This window comes from Semicossyphus pulcher, unplaced genomic scaffold (genome assembly GCF_022749685.1).
Source record: "Semicossyphus pulcher isolate SPU_LCO1_2020_fin unplaced genomic scaffold, fSemPul1.0.p SCAF_4, whole genome shotgun sequence".
Lineage (NCBI taxonomy): Eukaryota > Metazoa > Chordata > Actinopteri > Labriformes > Labridae > Semicossyphus > Semicossyphus pulcher.
Window position 1 is genome coordinate 9,735,874 of NW_027211715.1, and position 14,655 is coordinate 9,750,528.

Sequence of the window (14,655 nt, forward strand, 5' to 3'; positions counted from 1 at the left end):
TGTATGGAATCAGGAGTGAGTCACCAGAATAATTTAGACTTTTATATTGTTTATTTTGATATCATTATTTTAAAAATATAATAAGAATAATAAGAATAATAAGAATAATAATTGTTTTCAAAATAGTTTTGCTGTAAGCAGACTTCAGACTCAATACATCTGTACATGTTACATGCATACATACATAGATACATAAAGTGTTGTACCGAAAGCTTAAACCAGACCACTATGCTTGCTGCAGCTTTGCAGGTGAGTGTGAATGTTGCAGCTGTCTTGAATGACTATTTGAAACCCTGCCTTTACATGGAGCAAAACACTTTGCTGCAAATGCACCTTCTTTATTAATTGAGGTCACCTGTTTAATGATTCTTTCTACCTTTTGTCCTGGTTAATGTTTTTATATACAGTATATATAAATATAAAGCTTTAAACGCATGCTGTGGAGTTCAGCTGTCACTTGCAGGATTGTTGGCTTCCTTGACTTTGCTTACTGCAGTAAACTTTGTCCAAGCTATCTTAATGCTTAAACAAAATTACCTTGAATGTGTATAAACATAGTTTGCCTGAAAACATTATGTGAAGTTAGAGTCCATTTGGGTTCAGCATCTGCAGATCCTTCATAAGTCTTTCTGAGCCTGTCTTTTACCTGTTGGCTGTACTCTTGTCCTCTGGCAGGTCATTGTCTCAGGACCGCAGCAGTCCATCCCAGTGGACAGACCTCCTGGCTCAGCCTAACAAACACAAAGAGCTGACAAACTACTGCGGCTTGCTGCAAGAGCATTACCACCAGAGCTATGTCAAAGGTAACCCCTCAACTGCCTTCACCAACATAGTTTTTTGGCAAAAAAAGAAAGTGCGTGTTTATCCTTCACATTGCAAAATTGCCTGGTCCAGTATTTGCACCATGGCTCCAGTATTTAACCCTTTACATAGTAAGTGGGTTATATGCAAGAACCTCTGAGAATGTGGTATTTATACATCCTCAATAGCATAAGAGGGGAAGGAAATTGCAAGTAAAGGGAAATGTGTATGTCTAAATTGAAACATTTGCAGAGACTTTGCATTTGAATTTACTTTTTACTACATATAAGAAAATACAAGATGATATGAGATCAACTTTTCCAATCTCATGTTCAACTTTACCATTTATATGTTATTTTATTAATAAACAGTGTAAGAGCAAATTTTGAAAGTGTGCTTCTCAATGTTAAGGTCATACTCATGGGACAGTAAGCAGACATAGAACAGAGAATCACAAATATATTTTGGCTAAACTATTCAGTGCTTTATGCCAACAGTAGACTTTAGAAATCAATTCTTTGACACACAAAAAGACATTGCAATGCTCTGAGTAATGGACTTATGTGATCCACTCTCCTGGTCCTACTAAGGTCTCTAGCACTGTTTGATTTGACCTTTTAAGAAAGAGTTACAATAGTTAACTGTAAAGTCACTGACTTAAGTTTAAATTCAATAAAATCAGCTGTTTTCAGGTTAATCAATGCGTAAGTTCCACCCCAGCAATGCTACAAAAATAGTTTTCATTAAAAAACATAGATAAGTAAATCCTGCATGTAATGCAACACCAGTATCTTACTGTGCTTACTGTGTTCCTCAGGTGTGTACCGCAGCCTGCAGCAGTCCTACAGCATCAGCTCCCAGGATGTCCTGATGGCCATGGACTACTGTGAAGAATCCCTGCAGGAGATTGACGTCACCTCCTTCCTGCAGACCCTATGTGGACACATCAGGGTCTTCAGGGAACATGGTGAGGCTCCAGGATTGGGAGGGAATCCAAAACCTTCAAGGAGCCCTGCCACCTTTATCATTGGAGAGACTGAGGAGGACAAATCAGATGATAGGGCTACTATGGCCTCCTCGTCCAGGTAAGACCATCTATATAACGGTTAATTAGACAAATTGAACAATTACAGCTTTTTTTGCTAATTGCATAGAGATAAAGAAGTAAACTCAATGCACTGTGTGAGTAAATGGTATAAATAACAACATATAGAGACAAATAATACATGACAGCTTAACTAAATGCTTATTTTCAGGTTTGCACATAGAATTGCAATTAAAGCTGTAACTGCATACTGGAATCACAGCTCCCTTTTAATTGTGTTAGCAATGTTGTGAGTAAATACTGTTCCTCCCCAAATACTAAACTTCTAAACAAGACCTTAAAATTACACACAAATTCATGTAAGGCAAAACAAATTTAATTTATTAATACATTTATTTATTAATAATTTAACATCACTGAGATCTTTGGTCAGCAATCATTTTATAAGTTCCAGGAGATTTCCTATGATCTAGCACAATTATTAATGTTGTGATATTTCTGCCAATAGTATTGAACTGGAGGATGTCAGTGAAGCTGAATCTAGATGGAAATCTTCAGCTCCTACATCTCCACTGATCCTGGATGAGTCCAAGACAGCCACGATCCCAGAGTTCTCTTTGTCTCTGCTTCAGACACAGCCTAAGTGTGAAGTGTATCCAGATCTGCACAAAATAATACAGGTACAGCCTGAAGTCTTGACAAAATTAATCTCTTGTATTGATGTTTTAAAAATAAAAATAATTATTTCTATAAATCATTGGGCCTCATGCAAGAAGTGATATACGAACACGTTTTCTCTTACTTTTGATCTTATCCACGATTATTTTTTCTCTTAACAGAAAGTTAAGAGAAAATTTAAGACAAATTCAAGAGACTGTTTCTGCATGAGGCCCATTGACTCATATCTGAGTCTTTATTAAGAACATAAAATACAAAGTTTACAATTTGAAATTGAAGTCATTTCAATTTCAACATAATCATTCCACAGGACAAGTTCATGGAGATTGTGTCTCAGTATTTTAAAACTGTGCCCTCCAATCCACACTACTTCTTCTACTGCCCCCCGTCATCCAAGAAAGAAGTGAGTTGACAGTTATGTTTTACATTTCTTTTTATCACTTCATAAATTGGTAAGAGTCAGCTAAGGCTTAAACAGAGAAACCCTCTCACATCCATTCATGAATGCTGCCGTTGATTAGGTGGGATGCACCTTTTAATATTTAATATCTTCAGGAGGACTCAGAGGATGTTGAGATGCAAAGGAGACCTAGTGAGGAGCTGGTGTCAGAAGCTGAGCCAGCAACTGAGGATGGTGAGGATCATTCAAAAAGGTTTAACTTTAGCTTCCAGGTAGTGAGAGACAATTGTCAGTTACACAACATTACTAAAACAATTTGTGAAAATGTTGATGCACATTCAAAATGATAAAAACCTAAATACCTAAAAAATAAAAACAAAAAAAAATAATACGTTACTTTCACTGTCAGAATTTCATGTTTTTATAAAGCTTACATCTGTTGTTGTTAATAACTCTAGTCAGGTAAAGTTAAGTTAAGTGAAGTTTGAGAGACACTCATTTGTGCTACTTATTTAGTGATGCGATAATGATTTTTTACTGTTTGGTGTGTAGAAAACATGCCAGGCTGCTGCATCATGACGGAAAGCGACACAGATTTGGTTGTGGAGTATGAGGAGCAACCAGACACCAGAACCCCCAGAGAGGGAGAAGACCAATCCCTGTCAGACTCTAACACGGTCAACCAGGACCAGGACTCTTTCAGCATCCTAGATGGAGATTCCCTACTGGAGCCCGAGGGGCCCCAGATGGACATGCCACCATTGTTTGTTCATGTCACTTGTTCCGTCAATATGAAAAGCTGCCATGGCTCGATGCCCATACAAACATTGCCTACCTGCCTTGGTAAGTGCAACCTTGACCTTGTCTTTTTACTCCCCCAAAACAGGGACACACTATGTTACATCAGACCTCCTCCTATATTAAAGAATGCTTTGTTTTTTTCAGTATTCAAAGGTAGGTCAAAGTATGAAAAGGGGACAAACCTCATTCTTTCATCAAAAATGCACTTTTCCCATCCTTTTCCCTCTATAAGAGTATTATGATGTAAGGAAATGAGCATGATTTGGGGAAAGTGTAGTATTATCACACTAAAGCGTGAACAGCTTTAACTGTTTACCCAGCAATATAATTCCAGTCTTATTAATATTTTTTTATGATCAATCAAGTAATAATGCCTAATTATAATTTTCATTTAAGTTACTGTTAGACAATTAACAATGGCTAAACACAGAAATGAATTGATAAATGCAACCATGAGTAAATATCTAAATTTAACAATATCAGGATGAACAGATGCACATAGTGAAGGATATTGGCAAGATGTATGTGTTGTTGAAGACACCACAGATTGACAATGGATGAAAACTTAAACAGTAGCCAGTGAAATCGCCTTAATGCACCTTTCATGGTCTGGCCTTGGCTGTCTCTGCTCTTTTTCTTGAGAAAATATGTAAAATGTAAAGGGGTCCATCAGGTCTTTTGTGTAGTGTGTTAAAATGTCCATTACAACTTTCTTTATCTGTTATTATTGTCCTCCAATTGTTATTTGGTTGAATTTACTTAAGTTTCAATTTGCCCAAGGAGACTATTTCTTTTTTGCTGAAGTGCTTATTTTAGTTTTGTGATTGCAGGTGAGATTATTTCCTGCCTGGAGAATGCCGAGGGCTTACAGTCTGTTGATTTGAATGAGCTCTCAGTCACATTAGATATTTTTGTCCTGACACTACCTCTGGAGATTGAAGTCATGGCTGAATTTCAACATAACAGGTGAGTCAAAGCATGAGCAAAAAAACGCAGTTTTCCAGAAAAGGAAAATGTATATTTTTTTGAAAAATTAAGAACTTGCATGTTTAACTTCCATTTTTAAATTGGCTTTGTTAGCAAATGTTACCTTTTGGCATACTACAGCCACCAACTGTCAGTAAGATAGCATGAAATTGAGCTGAGACTAAAGACTTTTCATTGATCAGTGTTCTGACAAAACATTATTGCAAACTTTTTCTGTAATTGGTTATTTGTTTCTGCAATTGGTCATATAAGCCAATAATCCTGTTGTACCAACTTCTCCACAAGAGTGAGGATTTTTTCCTTTTCTCTGTTTTATGACATAGTAAACTGAATATATTTTTCTTTTTGAGCTGTTGAACAAAATGATGGTAAATGGACTGTACTTATTTAGCACTTTTCTAGTCTTTGCAACCACTCAAAGAAGCTGCTTTTACACTACATGTCACATTCACCCATTCACACACTGATGGCAGAGGCTGCTACATAAAGTGCCCAACTGTCAATTAATTAGTTAGTTAATTAGTTAAATCAGTTATCGCATATTTGGGCTATCAGTGTCTTGTCCAAGGACACTTAGACATGTAGCCTGAAGGAACATGAAGGAGCTGGGGATCGAACCTCCGACCTTCCGATTGAAAGACGACCGATTCTACCACTGAGCCACAACCGCCCCATGACGACACCATCTTGAGCTCTTAGCAGTTGCAATGGGCTATCCTTAAAAATGTTTAATTTACATTGACTTAATGATTAATTGATTTATCAAGAAGATAATTGCCTCATTTGTCAATAATTAAATACATTCTTAGTTGCCACGTTAACCTGAAACCTTTAGCTGAATTTGTTTGTTGTGCGCAAGACAAAAACATAACAAGAACATGCTTATAAAATCATTACTCCATGTTGCTACTAGTGATAAAAAAAAGTCCACAGCAAACCTGTTTCAGGTTTAACTATTTTAGCTTAAATTCAATGTGCTAGAATAAGTGAAATCTCCTCTTTGGGAACAGGTACACCTCAGAGAGCAGTGTGTCCCTGAATCGTTCACCAGGACAACCCTCCTCATATCGCTCTGATGATGAGCTGATGGCAGTGCTGGAAAGCATGAGGGGAGCTGGTGTTGATGGGTGAGTTTGTTCAAAACATGTATTTGTTCCACAGGACAATTACGACCTGAGCTTTCTTCGATTGACTGGGATTCTCTCAAATAACAGAGGTTCCTGTTTTCCAATATCTGTCTTGTCTTCATCAGGGTCTCTGGTGATCCCTTATCCAAACTCCCAGTTCCTCACAAGTTAGCAATTCTTGCCACAATGGATGAGGTAGGTCTAGCACTACTTAGCGTGAGTTATCAAGGCAGCATTACTGCAAGAGGATACTACAAATACAAATAAATCATCTACAAGAGAATAGCTTCGCCTATAAGCTTCACCCAAATATACATCTCCCAAGCCAGTCTGCACATCAACTGTTAGACTTTGAAAATAGCCATCAACATTCTCTGAATAGGATAAGATATTTAGAAAATTGAGTAACACAATAGCATTATATTTTTCCTTTTTTTAATTCAACTCACAGTACAAGAAATTTAGTATTTGAACATTGTTACAGACCAGTTAGAACTTGAGAAGCAACCGTGTGTTCAGATCAAAGGTCAAGTGAAGTTTTTGCTATTTAAAGCAATATGTTTATTCCTCACTGAAAAGTATGAAATCCGTATTTGTGCTGTTACTGTTCACATTGAAGTGTTTAGCTTTTCTTTGTTTTGTTCTCTGTGTATTTCAGATCCGCTGGCTTCTAGAGGATGAGATTGTTTCTGCTCTGCGTCACTCTCGTGTCATCAGTTCGACTACGCTGCAGAAAGTAGCAGAGCATGTTTTGCGGTCCAGCGGTCGACAGCACTGTCACTGTGAAGATGTCCCACTCCAGTTTGTCTTCGGGCCTGAGCAGTCTCTGGAAAAATTCAAAGAGGCAAGGACACACTTAACCAAACATCTTTTAATAGACGAATTGGGAAGAACACAACAACAATCTTTCCTGGTAGACTTTTAATGTAAAACATTTGCAGGAAGTGCAGCATATCTTTAAAGTCAAAGAGAGAGAGCAGCTATTTGAGCCAGTAAACTACAGCTAGTTCCAAATTCCTTTTATATTTGACCCAACTTTCACTGAATTTCCTTATGCTGGCTTAATTTTTGAAAATGTGGGATATTGTAATACTGAAGCAGTACATTATATCTTTTCGGTTTGGATTTTATTATTTTCAGGAGTTCCGCAGAATGTCGTTCTCTGGCTATGTGTTGAATGGAGAACAGGACAGCTTTTACTACATGTCCCTGAGCAGACTGCATCCTCAGAGGATCAGCGCTAACAAGAAGCTGTCTGAGAGCACAACAGACCCACCACAACACACAGAGTCCTGCAGTGCTGGAGCACAGGTGGAGGATGTTATGCTGGAGATTGAAGCAGAGGCACTGGCAACAGAGGCTGACAGTGAGGTGAAATATGTCATTTAACAGTGATGTTTTGAGAAACACTAACAAAACACTGGATGTGCACCCTTTGTCTAGCCAAACTTTGTTGTCTAGCTTGTCTAGCACTCTTTATTCAGGGCTATTTAATCATAATCATGATATCTGGCGGTAAAGCACTGGTTAATATTCACTTTTATAAAGTCACAGAATTTACTACATTTCACTTTTGCTTTAATATATGTACAGCTGATTCTGCTTACTTACAAATCACTGGGAATTTCATTTTTGAAAGACACAGAGTTACCATGATATTTTTAATTTCACTATTACTATTTCCTTTACTACTTCTCCGTAGTGTGTAGACATGGCATACAGCACAAGCCTTATGCTGTTACTGTCTGTAACTACAGTGAAACCTGAGCTTGGCTGAAGCTTGTTAGCAGCAAGATGCCTCCTTTCTTCACTGACTAAACTAGACTACTTTGAAATAGGAGGGCTGTGGGACGGTTGGCCGCGCAGCTAGACAAATGAAAGAAAGATGCAGCGATGTTCAGAATCCAAAGTCAACTTATGGTTGGCCAAAAATGAGGGAGGACTTTCAAACAAAACTAAAAATAAGCTATTCTCCAAAAATAGATTGAAATAAACAAAAAAAGGCTATACCTATAGATGGTCCCAAGGCAGCAGCTTTGTTCAGTAGTAGTGTGTTTTTCCGTCTGTCTCTCTGAGAGTCGTTCCAGGAGCATTTCCACAAGTGGGAATTTTAGGTTAGGTGCAGCACCAAATCTAGCCTAAAAACTAAATCGGTTCTCTGGAAATTCTTTGTTGAAATTTCAGTTACTGTTAATGAAACATGTTTTACTAATTTTAACTTCAACTTTCTCCTGCAGAGTGAAGACAAGAAGTCCATTAGCGCCCCTACTGACACTGCAAGTGACGCAACCACAGACACCACTGAGCCAATCAGATCCTTGAAGCCTGAGGCATATGACAATGTTTCTCAGGGCTCGGTTAGCATGGTCGGGGAAAGAAGTCAGGCCAGTACTCAGCAGCTCCAGACTGAGCCTGGCACAGAGCCAACCTCACCCCCCAAGACCCCATCCAGTGTCAGCCTGGCTGAGTCTATGCAGTCAGCCTCTCACAGTGAGTCCATGAGAAGCAATGCATGCATGTACATCTTAGACCTATGAATCTATGTTAAAACTCATATTTGTAATGTAATACTGAGGTATATAGAATATGATCATAACACCAAACAATAGTCGGGTATCAGTATGGTTCAGTCTTGCTAAAATGCCTCAATGACAGTGAATTTTCTGTGACAGGTAAAATAAGTGTGTTTTTACAACTGTCACATTTTTTTTCAGTGTTCAAGATTTGTAGCAAATGTTATGAATGGCTTTAATGATAAGTTCAATAATTACATACGTCAAACATAAGTGAAAGGATTATCCCCATATTTTAAATGAATTTGTTGTCATTTAATGTTTAAAGTACTTCATTGCAAAAATGTCAGACCAGTTCAGTCCCAGTACAGTAAATTGATTTATGGGTTTTTGGCCATTGGTCATATTGAGCTTATGTTGTCCTCCAGGTTGTTTTTTCCTCTCAGCATGACAGTTAACACTCAGCACTAGGAGATTCTTACAAAAGCTGATCACCCCTTGCTCTCTTCTTTGTTTCAAAACTGATGTGAAGATTTATAAGGACAGGGAATAGAAAGGGTTTTGGGGTGTATGATTTGCAGAGCTTATCTCTTTTTTTTTTTGATTTGTGACTGATTACCTGGTGAAACTGATTTTGCTGACAGAAATGTCAAATTGTCTTTCCTCAGGCTGTGGCAAACTCAGGCCAAGTCGAGTCCAAAGTGTCGTCTCCAGTCAGGGCAGTCTAGACTCAGACATGCAGGGTAAGTTCAACAAAAAAGTGGAAGGATGGTTGAACAGCTTAATCCCAAGTAAAATATGGGTATTGTTACAATTTTAAAATCACTTTGGTAATTTCTTACAAGCAAAGTTAGTTGACACAAATAAGACACAGACATGCACTGTGAAAGTTACCCACACAATGCAGCTTCAATCAAACTTTAAAAACTCCAGTTCAATTTCTTTCCCAGTTTATAAGTAAGTAACAAGATGGCTTGTCATGTTATCACCTGTTAAGAAATTCTCACCCATTTTGCTAAGTTAAAATTAGATAAATATTTGGCAGCTTGAACCAAACAGACTCAGCACTGTGCAGCTGCTTGTTACAGTTATGCCTCCACATTGCCAATCTTGTGGACAATTTACATCATTGCATTTTATGTAACATGAAAAATACTTTACCCAAACTATGACAGATTGTTTTGATGTTTAACATTGATTGACCTATTTCCTTACCCTCACTGGTTGATATTTTAATAGCATATCTGTCTCTCTCCCTGAACTCTCCTATAAAGACTCTTTCTTTTCTGATCACTGAAGTCACACAGAAGTTGCATTGACTCTAGATTTGCAATCCGGATATTTCATTGCCTGTTTGAATTTATAATTTGAAACTTTGTGACATAAAATTAAATAACAGACAATTCAATGGGATTTTATGCAAGTTGGGCAATATAGTAAACAAAATGGATACTACAAACAACATTAATAATATTGATTTTATGACAGCAGTAGTTGTAAGTAAATATGTGTAGAGGAGGTTTAACTTTCAAGCATGTGAATGATTCTACTATGTGAAAGTTTGTGGTTTATGTGGGTGGAGTTTTGCCTATTTTTCCACTGGGGTAATGAGGTTTTCTTGGTGATTGTAAGAACCAGTTTGAATGAGAGTGTCACAAAATAATGTGCCATGGTGGTGGCTCATATAATACTGCCAGAAGATTGAACCATTTTTTATTCATAACAATGTGAAAAATGTATGAACTATTAAGATTTGTGATACATTTTGATAGAACTTGGTAATGAATCCTGATATTGACTACATTTATTAATAGATCCAAAGTTAAGACTGACTCTACTGTTTTGCAGAGCACAAAACCATATAATCTAAAAAAAAGTCAAAAATCAAGTTTTGAGTGCTTTGGTATGTGCACTCCAAATACCATTTTGTTTGCTACTATTATTATTATTTCTATTACTATTATTCACACACATATGGTCAGCTGATGAACTGCTTGATACAATTTCCGAAAGGACTTAAGTCACATTGATCAGGCTGCAGAGATGTGGAGCTGTTTCGAAAATGCTGACATTATTATTTAGGCTTTTTGTTGTTTTGCTTCTGTGTGTTTGAAGGATATGATGGCGGCAGCAGTGACTCTGAGTGTGAGAGCCCCACACTGGATGAACACGAGCGTCAGTCACCACTGATGCCTGACTTCTGGCTAATTGTTAAGATTCATCAGGATCGAGTGAAGGTCTACTCCCACTCCAGGTCAGACAAACATTAAAAATGATTTAACATTTGATAATCAGCGTGTAGTCTGTAGTCTATATTTCCAATAAGGCTTAGACGAAAAATAATTGTATCACTTTTTCCTGGAAGCTCATCTTATATTTAGCGATTATTATAAAGTTAAGAAAAATGTCTTTCTTAAGCTGATACAGTTTCCTTCAGACTTTCAGCACAGTTTCTTAGAAGGATTCTCAGATGCTTGATTACTAATGGTAAATGAATCGCATACATTTCTTAGGATTTGTCATATTTTTTCAGGTGCTTCTCAGAAGGAAAAGAGGTCACTGCTGAGGAAATGGAAAAGAAGGACGAAGATCAGGAGCTGCCTGAATACTTACACCTGCATCAAATGGTGGTCAGGAAGATTGGTGAAATATGCAGAATAGTCAATCAGGTAGCCACCGCACCACTCAACAAACTACATCGCAGATTGAATTTCATTTAGTTCCTATAAACACTATTTTCCTAGTTTTTGTTTCTTGCAGATTTATGACTTTATCTCATAAATGTGGTAGTTTTTTTTCTCAGAAATTTGCCTTTTTTCTAGCAAATTTATCACTTTAATTTCAGAGATATCCAAGTTTCTTATCTGGCAAATTCATTTTTCAAATTTTTTCTTTTAATATTATTCCTCCTGCTCCATTTTTTTGTACAGTGGCCCCAATGCACCATCATAGACAACATTTCAAGATGCATATGGATAAAAACGTTATACACACGTGATCAGAATATACTTCAGAAATACTGCTCATTAATAAACAATAGCATTAGTTGGTAATTGTGTCCATTTTGTTTCAGTCTTTTGTAAGGTTTATCTAAAATTTAAGCATTTGTTACCCATAAACATTTGCAAAGTCATTTTCTATAGAAAGATTTATAGATTTTCCTTCCTATTGAACTGCTAAATTTCACTTGTAAGAGTGAAACATTGAACCTTTATTTCCAGGTACACTACCAGTCAAAAGTTTGGACACATTTTCTCATACAAGTGAATGGGAAGGTGTGTCCAAACGTTTGACTGGTAGTGTATATGCATATCCTCACAGACAGTGCAATCTTATTGTGGCAAACATGATTTGGTTTAAATGAATCTATTTAAGGCTAAAAAACATATATCAATTCAGGGTGTCAAATGCTTCCAATGTATTCCAATCACTGTTCAATATGTATATGTTTTTGTGTATGTGTAGCGTATGTTGCTGCAGGACTTACATGACAGCCATGTGTGTAACTCTCTGCTGGTGGCTGAGAGTGAAGAGGACATCTGGAAGACTGAGTCTCTCTACAAGCAGAGGCTCAACACATCTGATGGTGAGTCAGCAAAGGATGCACATAGTTTTCTTTTATTTTTGTCAGGTTTTAAAATTTCTGTGTGCACCCTGATTCAAGGTAGTAGAGGTGAAAGGAAGTTTTCAGTGTTTGAACAGGCTCTTTAGTTTCTTCTCATATGTAAAACGTTATTGTAATTCCTTTGCAGTTGTGTAAATCTTTACTTGTCCTCAACTTTATGCTATTGTACCCTGACCACACAGATTACAACACAGAGGATAGCTACCAGGCCAGAGACTACCTGGCAGCCACCATGCAGTTCATTCCTGGACATTTTGCCTGTGAAGTGGTGTGGAGCACAGTCATCCATATTCACCCACGTCTCAAGATGGGGCCCAACATGGGGGTATCCAGGGGTAAGTGGTAGACATGATGACTTGGTTACAATTTTCTTTAATTTCAGCTGAAACCAACAGTGACAAGTGACTGGAGTCAAGTGTATTTACTCTGAAAAACGGCTTGAGATGTCTCTTAACATATCATGTACTTAAAGTCTAAGTAGGTGGAGTCTAGTTTAACATAATCCTGAGGAATCTGCTCTCCATTTTTTTAGTTTACAGAGGGAGAATTACAAATAATCTAAGTTCAGATATTTTTCGAAAAATTAGGTGGTCAGAAAAGAGGAAAGAACGCCCAAAATTAGACAGTCTTCCAATTTAATGGATGGCCATCTCTATTGTTGCATACAATCAATCATAGGTTATTTATTGTACTGTAGAATACTTGATCTATTGCATGCATAGGAAATAATAAAACCCTATTTACACAAGCTGAGTTTTTCTCAACTTATCTGTTAAAATGAATGGAAGAGGGGAAAGAGCCTAATGATTGATTTAAACCAGAGTATACGTAATTATCTATTACTTGAAACTTTATTTCACATGTTTGCATGTTAGATTTTTTTATTGCACATTCTTGAATATTTAGCTGTTGAACACTGTTTCTATTATTTACCTAGAATTAGTTACAAATTCTGAGTATGAAAGTCATTTGGTGATGGATATGAATGTAGTTGCATATTAATTCTAGGAATGAAATAGGTCACTGCACAATTCTTTAAAAAAATTTAAAAATAGGTTACAAGTAACTGACCTTTCACCATGACTGAGATTGTGATTGATCTGTGGCCCAACAAGGAAGATTTAGACAAGGAAATTCGTCACTTAATGCCTGGTCCACACTGAAAGATTTTTCAAATCTAAACAGATGTTGAAAAAGTGAGAGACCCCACACATGACGATATATAATCATAGATTTAACAGTTTTGCTTCTATATTGTGTGGAGATTGCGGTTACGCCAAAAAAGCACACCACACACAAACATATTCCATTCACGAACAACCAGAGTCCCGACTCTCAAGACTTCCAAGCAGATCGAGGGAAGTAAAATCACTCTTAACATACCTCACACCACAGGATCATCTGGAGAGATAATCTTTAGAACCATCAAAAAATCGTGGCTTTGCTTTCGATTGTCAGAAGGGGGGAATCGGGTCCAATATCGTCTCGATTGTCTTGTGGTGTGTACCCCGCTTTAGTCAACTTACTCCCTCAGTAGCCTCTGCTGATGTGTCCTTGTGGTAATCACTGAACCCCCAACTTGTGCAGTGGGGCTGGTTAGTGTTAAGCTTGCAAATTATTATGATATTCCTTATGAGCTACATAGCTCTTGTTTTCATAGTCACATTATAAATATGCAAGAAAGTACTTCTCAATTGATTGTGTTTTTATTATAGTCATGCTCTCTAGTTTTATTTTGCAAACTTGCTAAACATGCGTTTATATTTTGTCTCCTTATCTTAGCGATTCAGGCCCTGCGCTCTGTGCTGAACTCTTTCTGCGTGGTCAACAGGAAGAACATGTTTGTCTACCAGGAACGTACAACTAAATCTGTTTTCTACCTCAGGTTAGGATTTCTTATCATTTATTCAATATTTGCGTTTAGCTTTTTCACAGAATTAAAGTATTTCGCGAGAAGGATACGCACTTTTATTCAAGATGTTTTTCAGAACTGTCACCCCCAAAATTAACAAATATAATATCCTATAAACCTTTCTGTTCAAGCAAAATAGTTGAAAAAGTTCAAACTTTTTTTTGAGAGGACACAACTATTTTTGCAATATAGCTCCCCTCTAAACTTTATCACTAAGGGGCGACTTTCGGTTTTTGGGAGATTTTCAATAAAATCTGCTGGAAAGAAAAAAAGCAGCTACTGATGTTTTTAAGGTAGCAATATAGTAAAAAGGAAATCAAACATTCTGGATATATAACTACAGTCAAACTTGTCCTTTCGTGATTCACCAAGCCAGACGGTGGACCTTCTTATCACATTATTAACTGTGAGAATCAAGGAAAGCCTTCTGTGTCCTCACAGTCCCTGCATAGACATGCACAAATTATTTTACAACTTCAACAAGACTGAGCTGAAGGGGATTGATCTTGGGAGTAAGCAGTGGTTGTTATTCAGAGAGCAAAGCAGAGAGAGAACAACTGAATTTATGATTGATGGAGGTGTTTCATAAAGGAGCCAGTTAAACCAGCGTTTTTTTTACCATTATTCAACACCTAACCTTACATTGTGTTTATTATCAGATTATTTCTGTTTTATAGTTGAGGTTGAATTCAATCCTATGGTACTCCTCAGAAAAATAGTCAAAGTCAAATTGCTGCACACTTTACGATTATCCCAATTTGACCTC

The 14,655-nt window shown here is 37.1% G+C and overlaps 1 protein-coding gene across 1 annotated transcript in view; it reads left to right on the forward strand.

Moving 5' to 3' along the window:
• Window positions 1-14,655, forward strand: part of szt2 (SZT2 subunit of KICSTOR complex) — a 93,991-nt gene that overhangs the window by 21,501 nt on the left and 57,835 nt on the right. Inside the window, exons 27-44 of the mRNA XM_069679394.1 lie at window positions 676-803; window positions 1,619-1,886; window positions 2,355-2,526; window positions 2,835-2,927; window positions 3,080-3,158; window positions 3,477-3,767; window positions 4,556-4,691; window positions 5,723-5,839; window positions 5,965-6,034; window positions 6,498-6,683; window positions 6,980-7,210; window positions 8,077-8,329; window positions 9,021-9,095; window positions 10,468-10,606; window positions 10,886-11,021; window positions 11,818-11,938; window positions 12,160-12,312; window positions 13,760-13,862. Of these exons, the coding sequence (XP_069535495.1) occupies window positions 676-803; window positions 1,619-1,886; window positions 2,355-2,526; window positions 2,835-2,927; window positions 3,080-3,158; window positions 3,477-3,767; window positions 4,556-4,691; window positions 5,723-5,839; window positions 5,965-6,034; window positions 6,498-6,683; window positions 6,980-7,210; window positions 8,077-8,329; window positions 9,021-9,095; window positions 10,468-10,606; window positions 10,886-11,021; window positions 11,818-11,938; window positions 12,160-12,312; window positions 13,760-13,862 (2,751 nt within the window). The remainder of the gene's footprint in view (window positions 1-675; window positions 804-1,618; window positions 1,887-2,354; window positions 2,527-2,834; window positions 2,928-3,079; window positions 3,159-3,476; window positions 3,768-4,555; window positions 4,692-5,722; window positions 5,840-5,964; window positions 6,035-6,497; window positions 6,684-6,979; window positions 7,211-8,076; window positions 8,330-9,020; window positions 9,096-10,467; window positions 10,607-10,885; window positions 11,022-11,817; window positions 11,939-12,159; window positions 12,313-13,759; window positions 13,863-14,655) is intronic.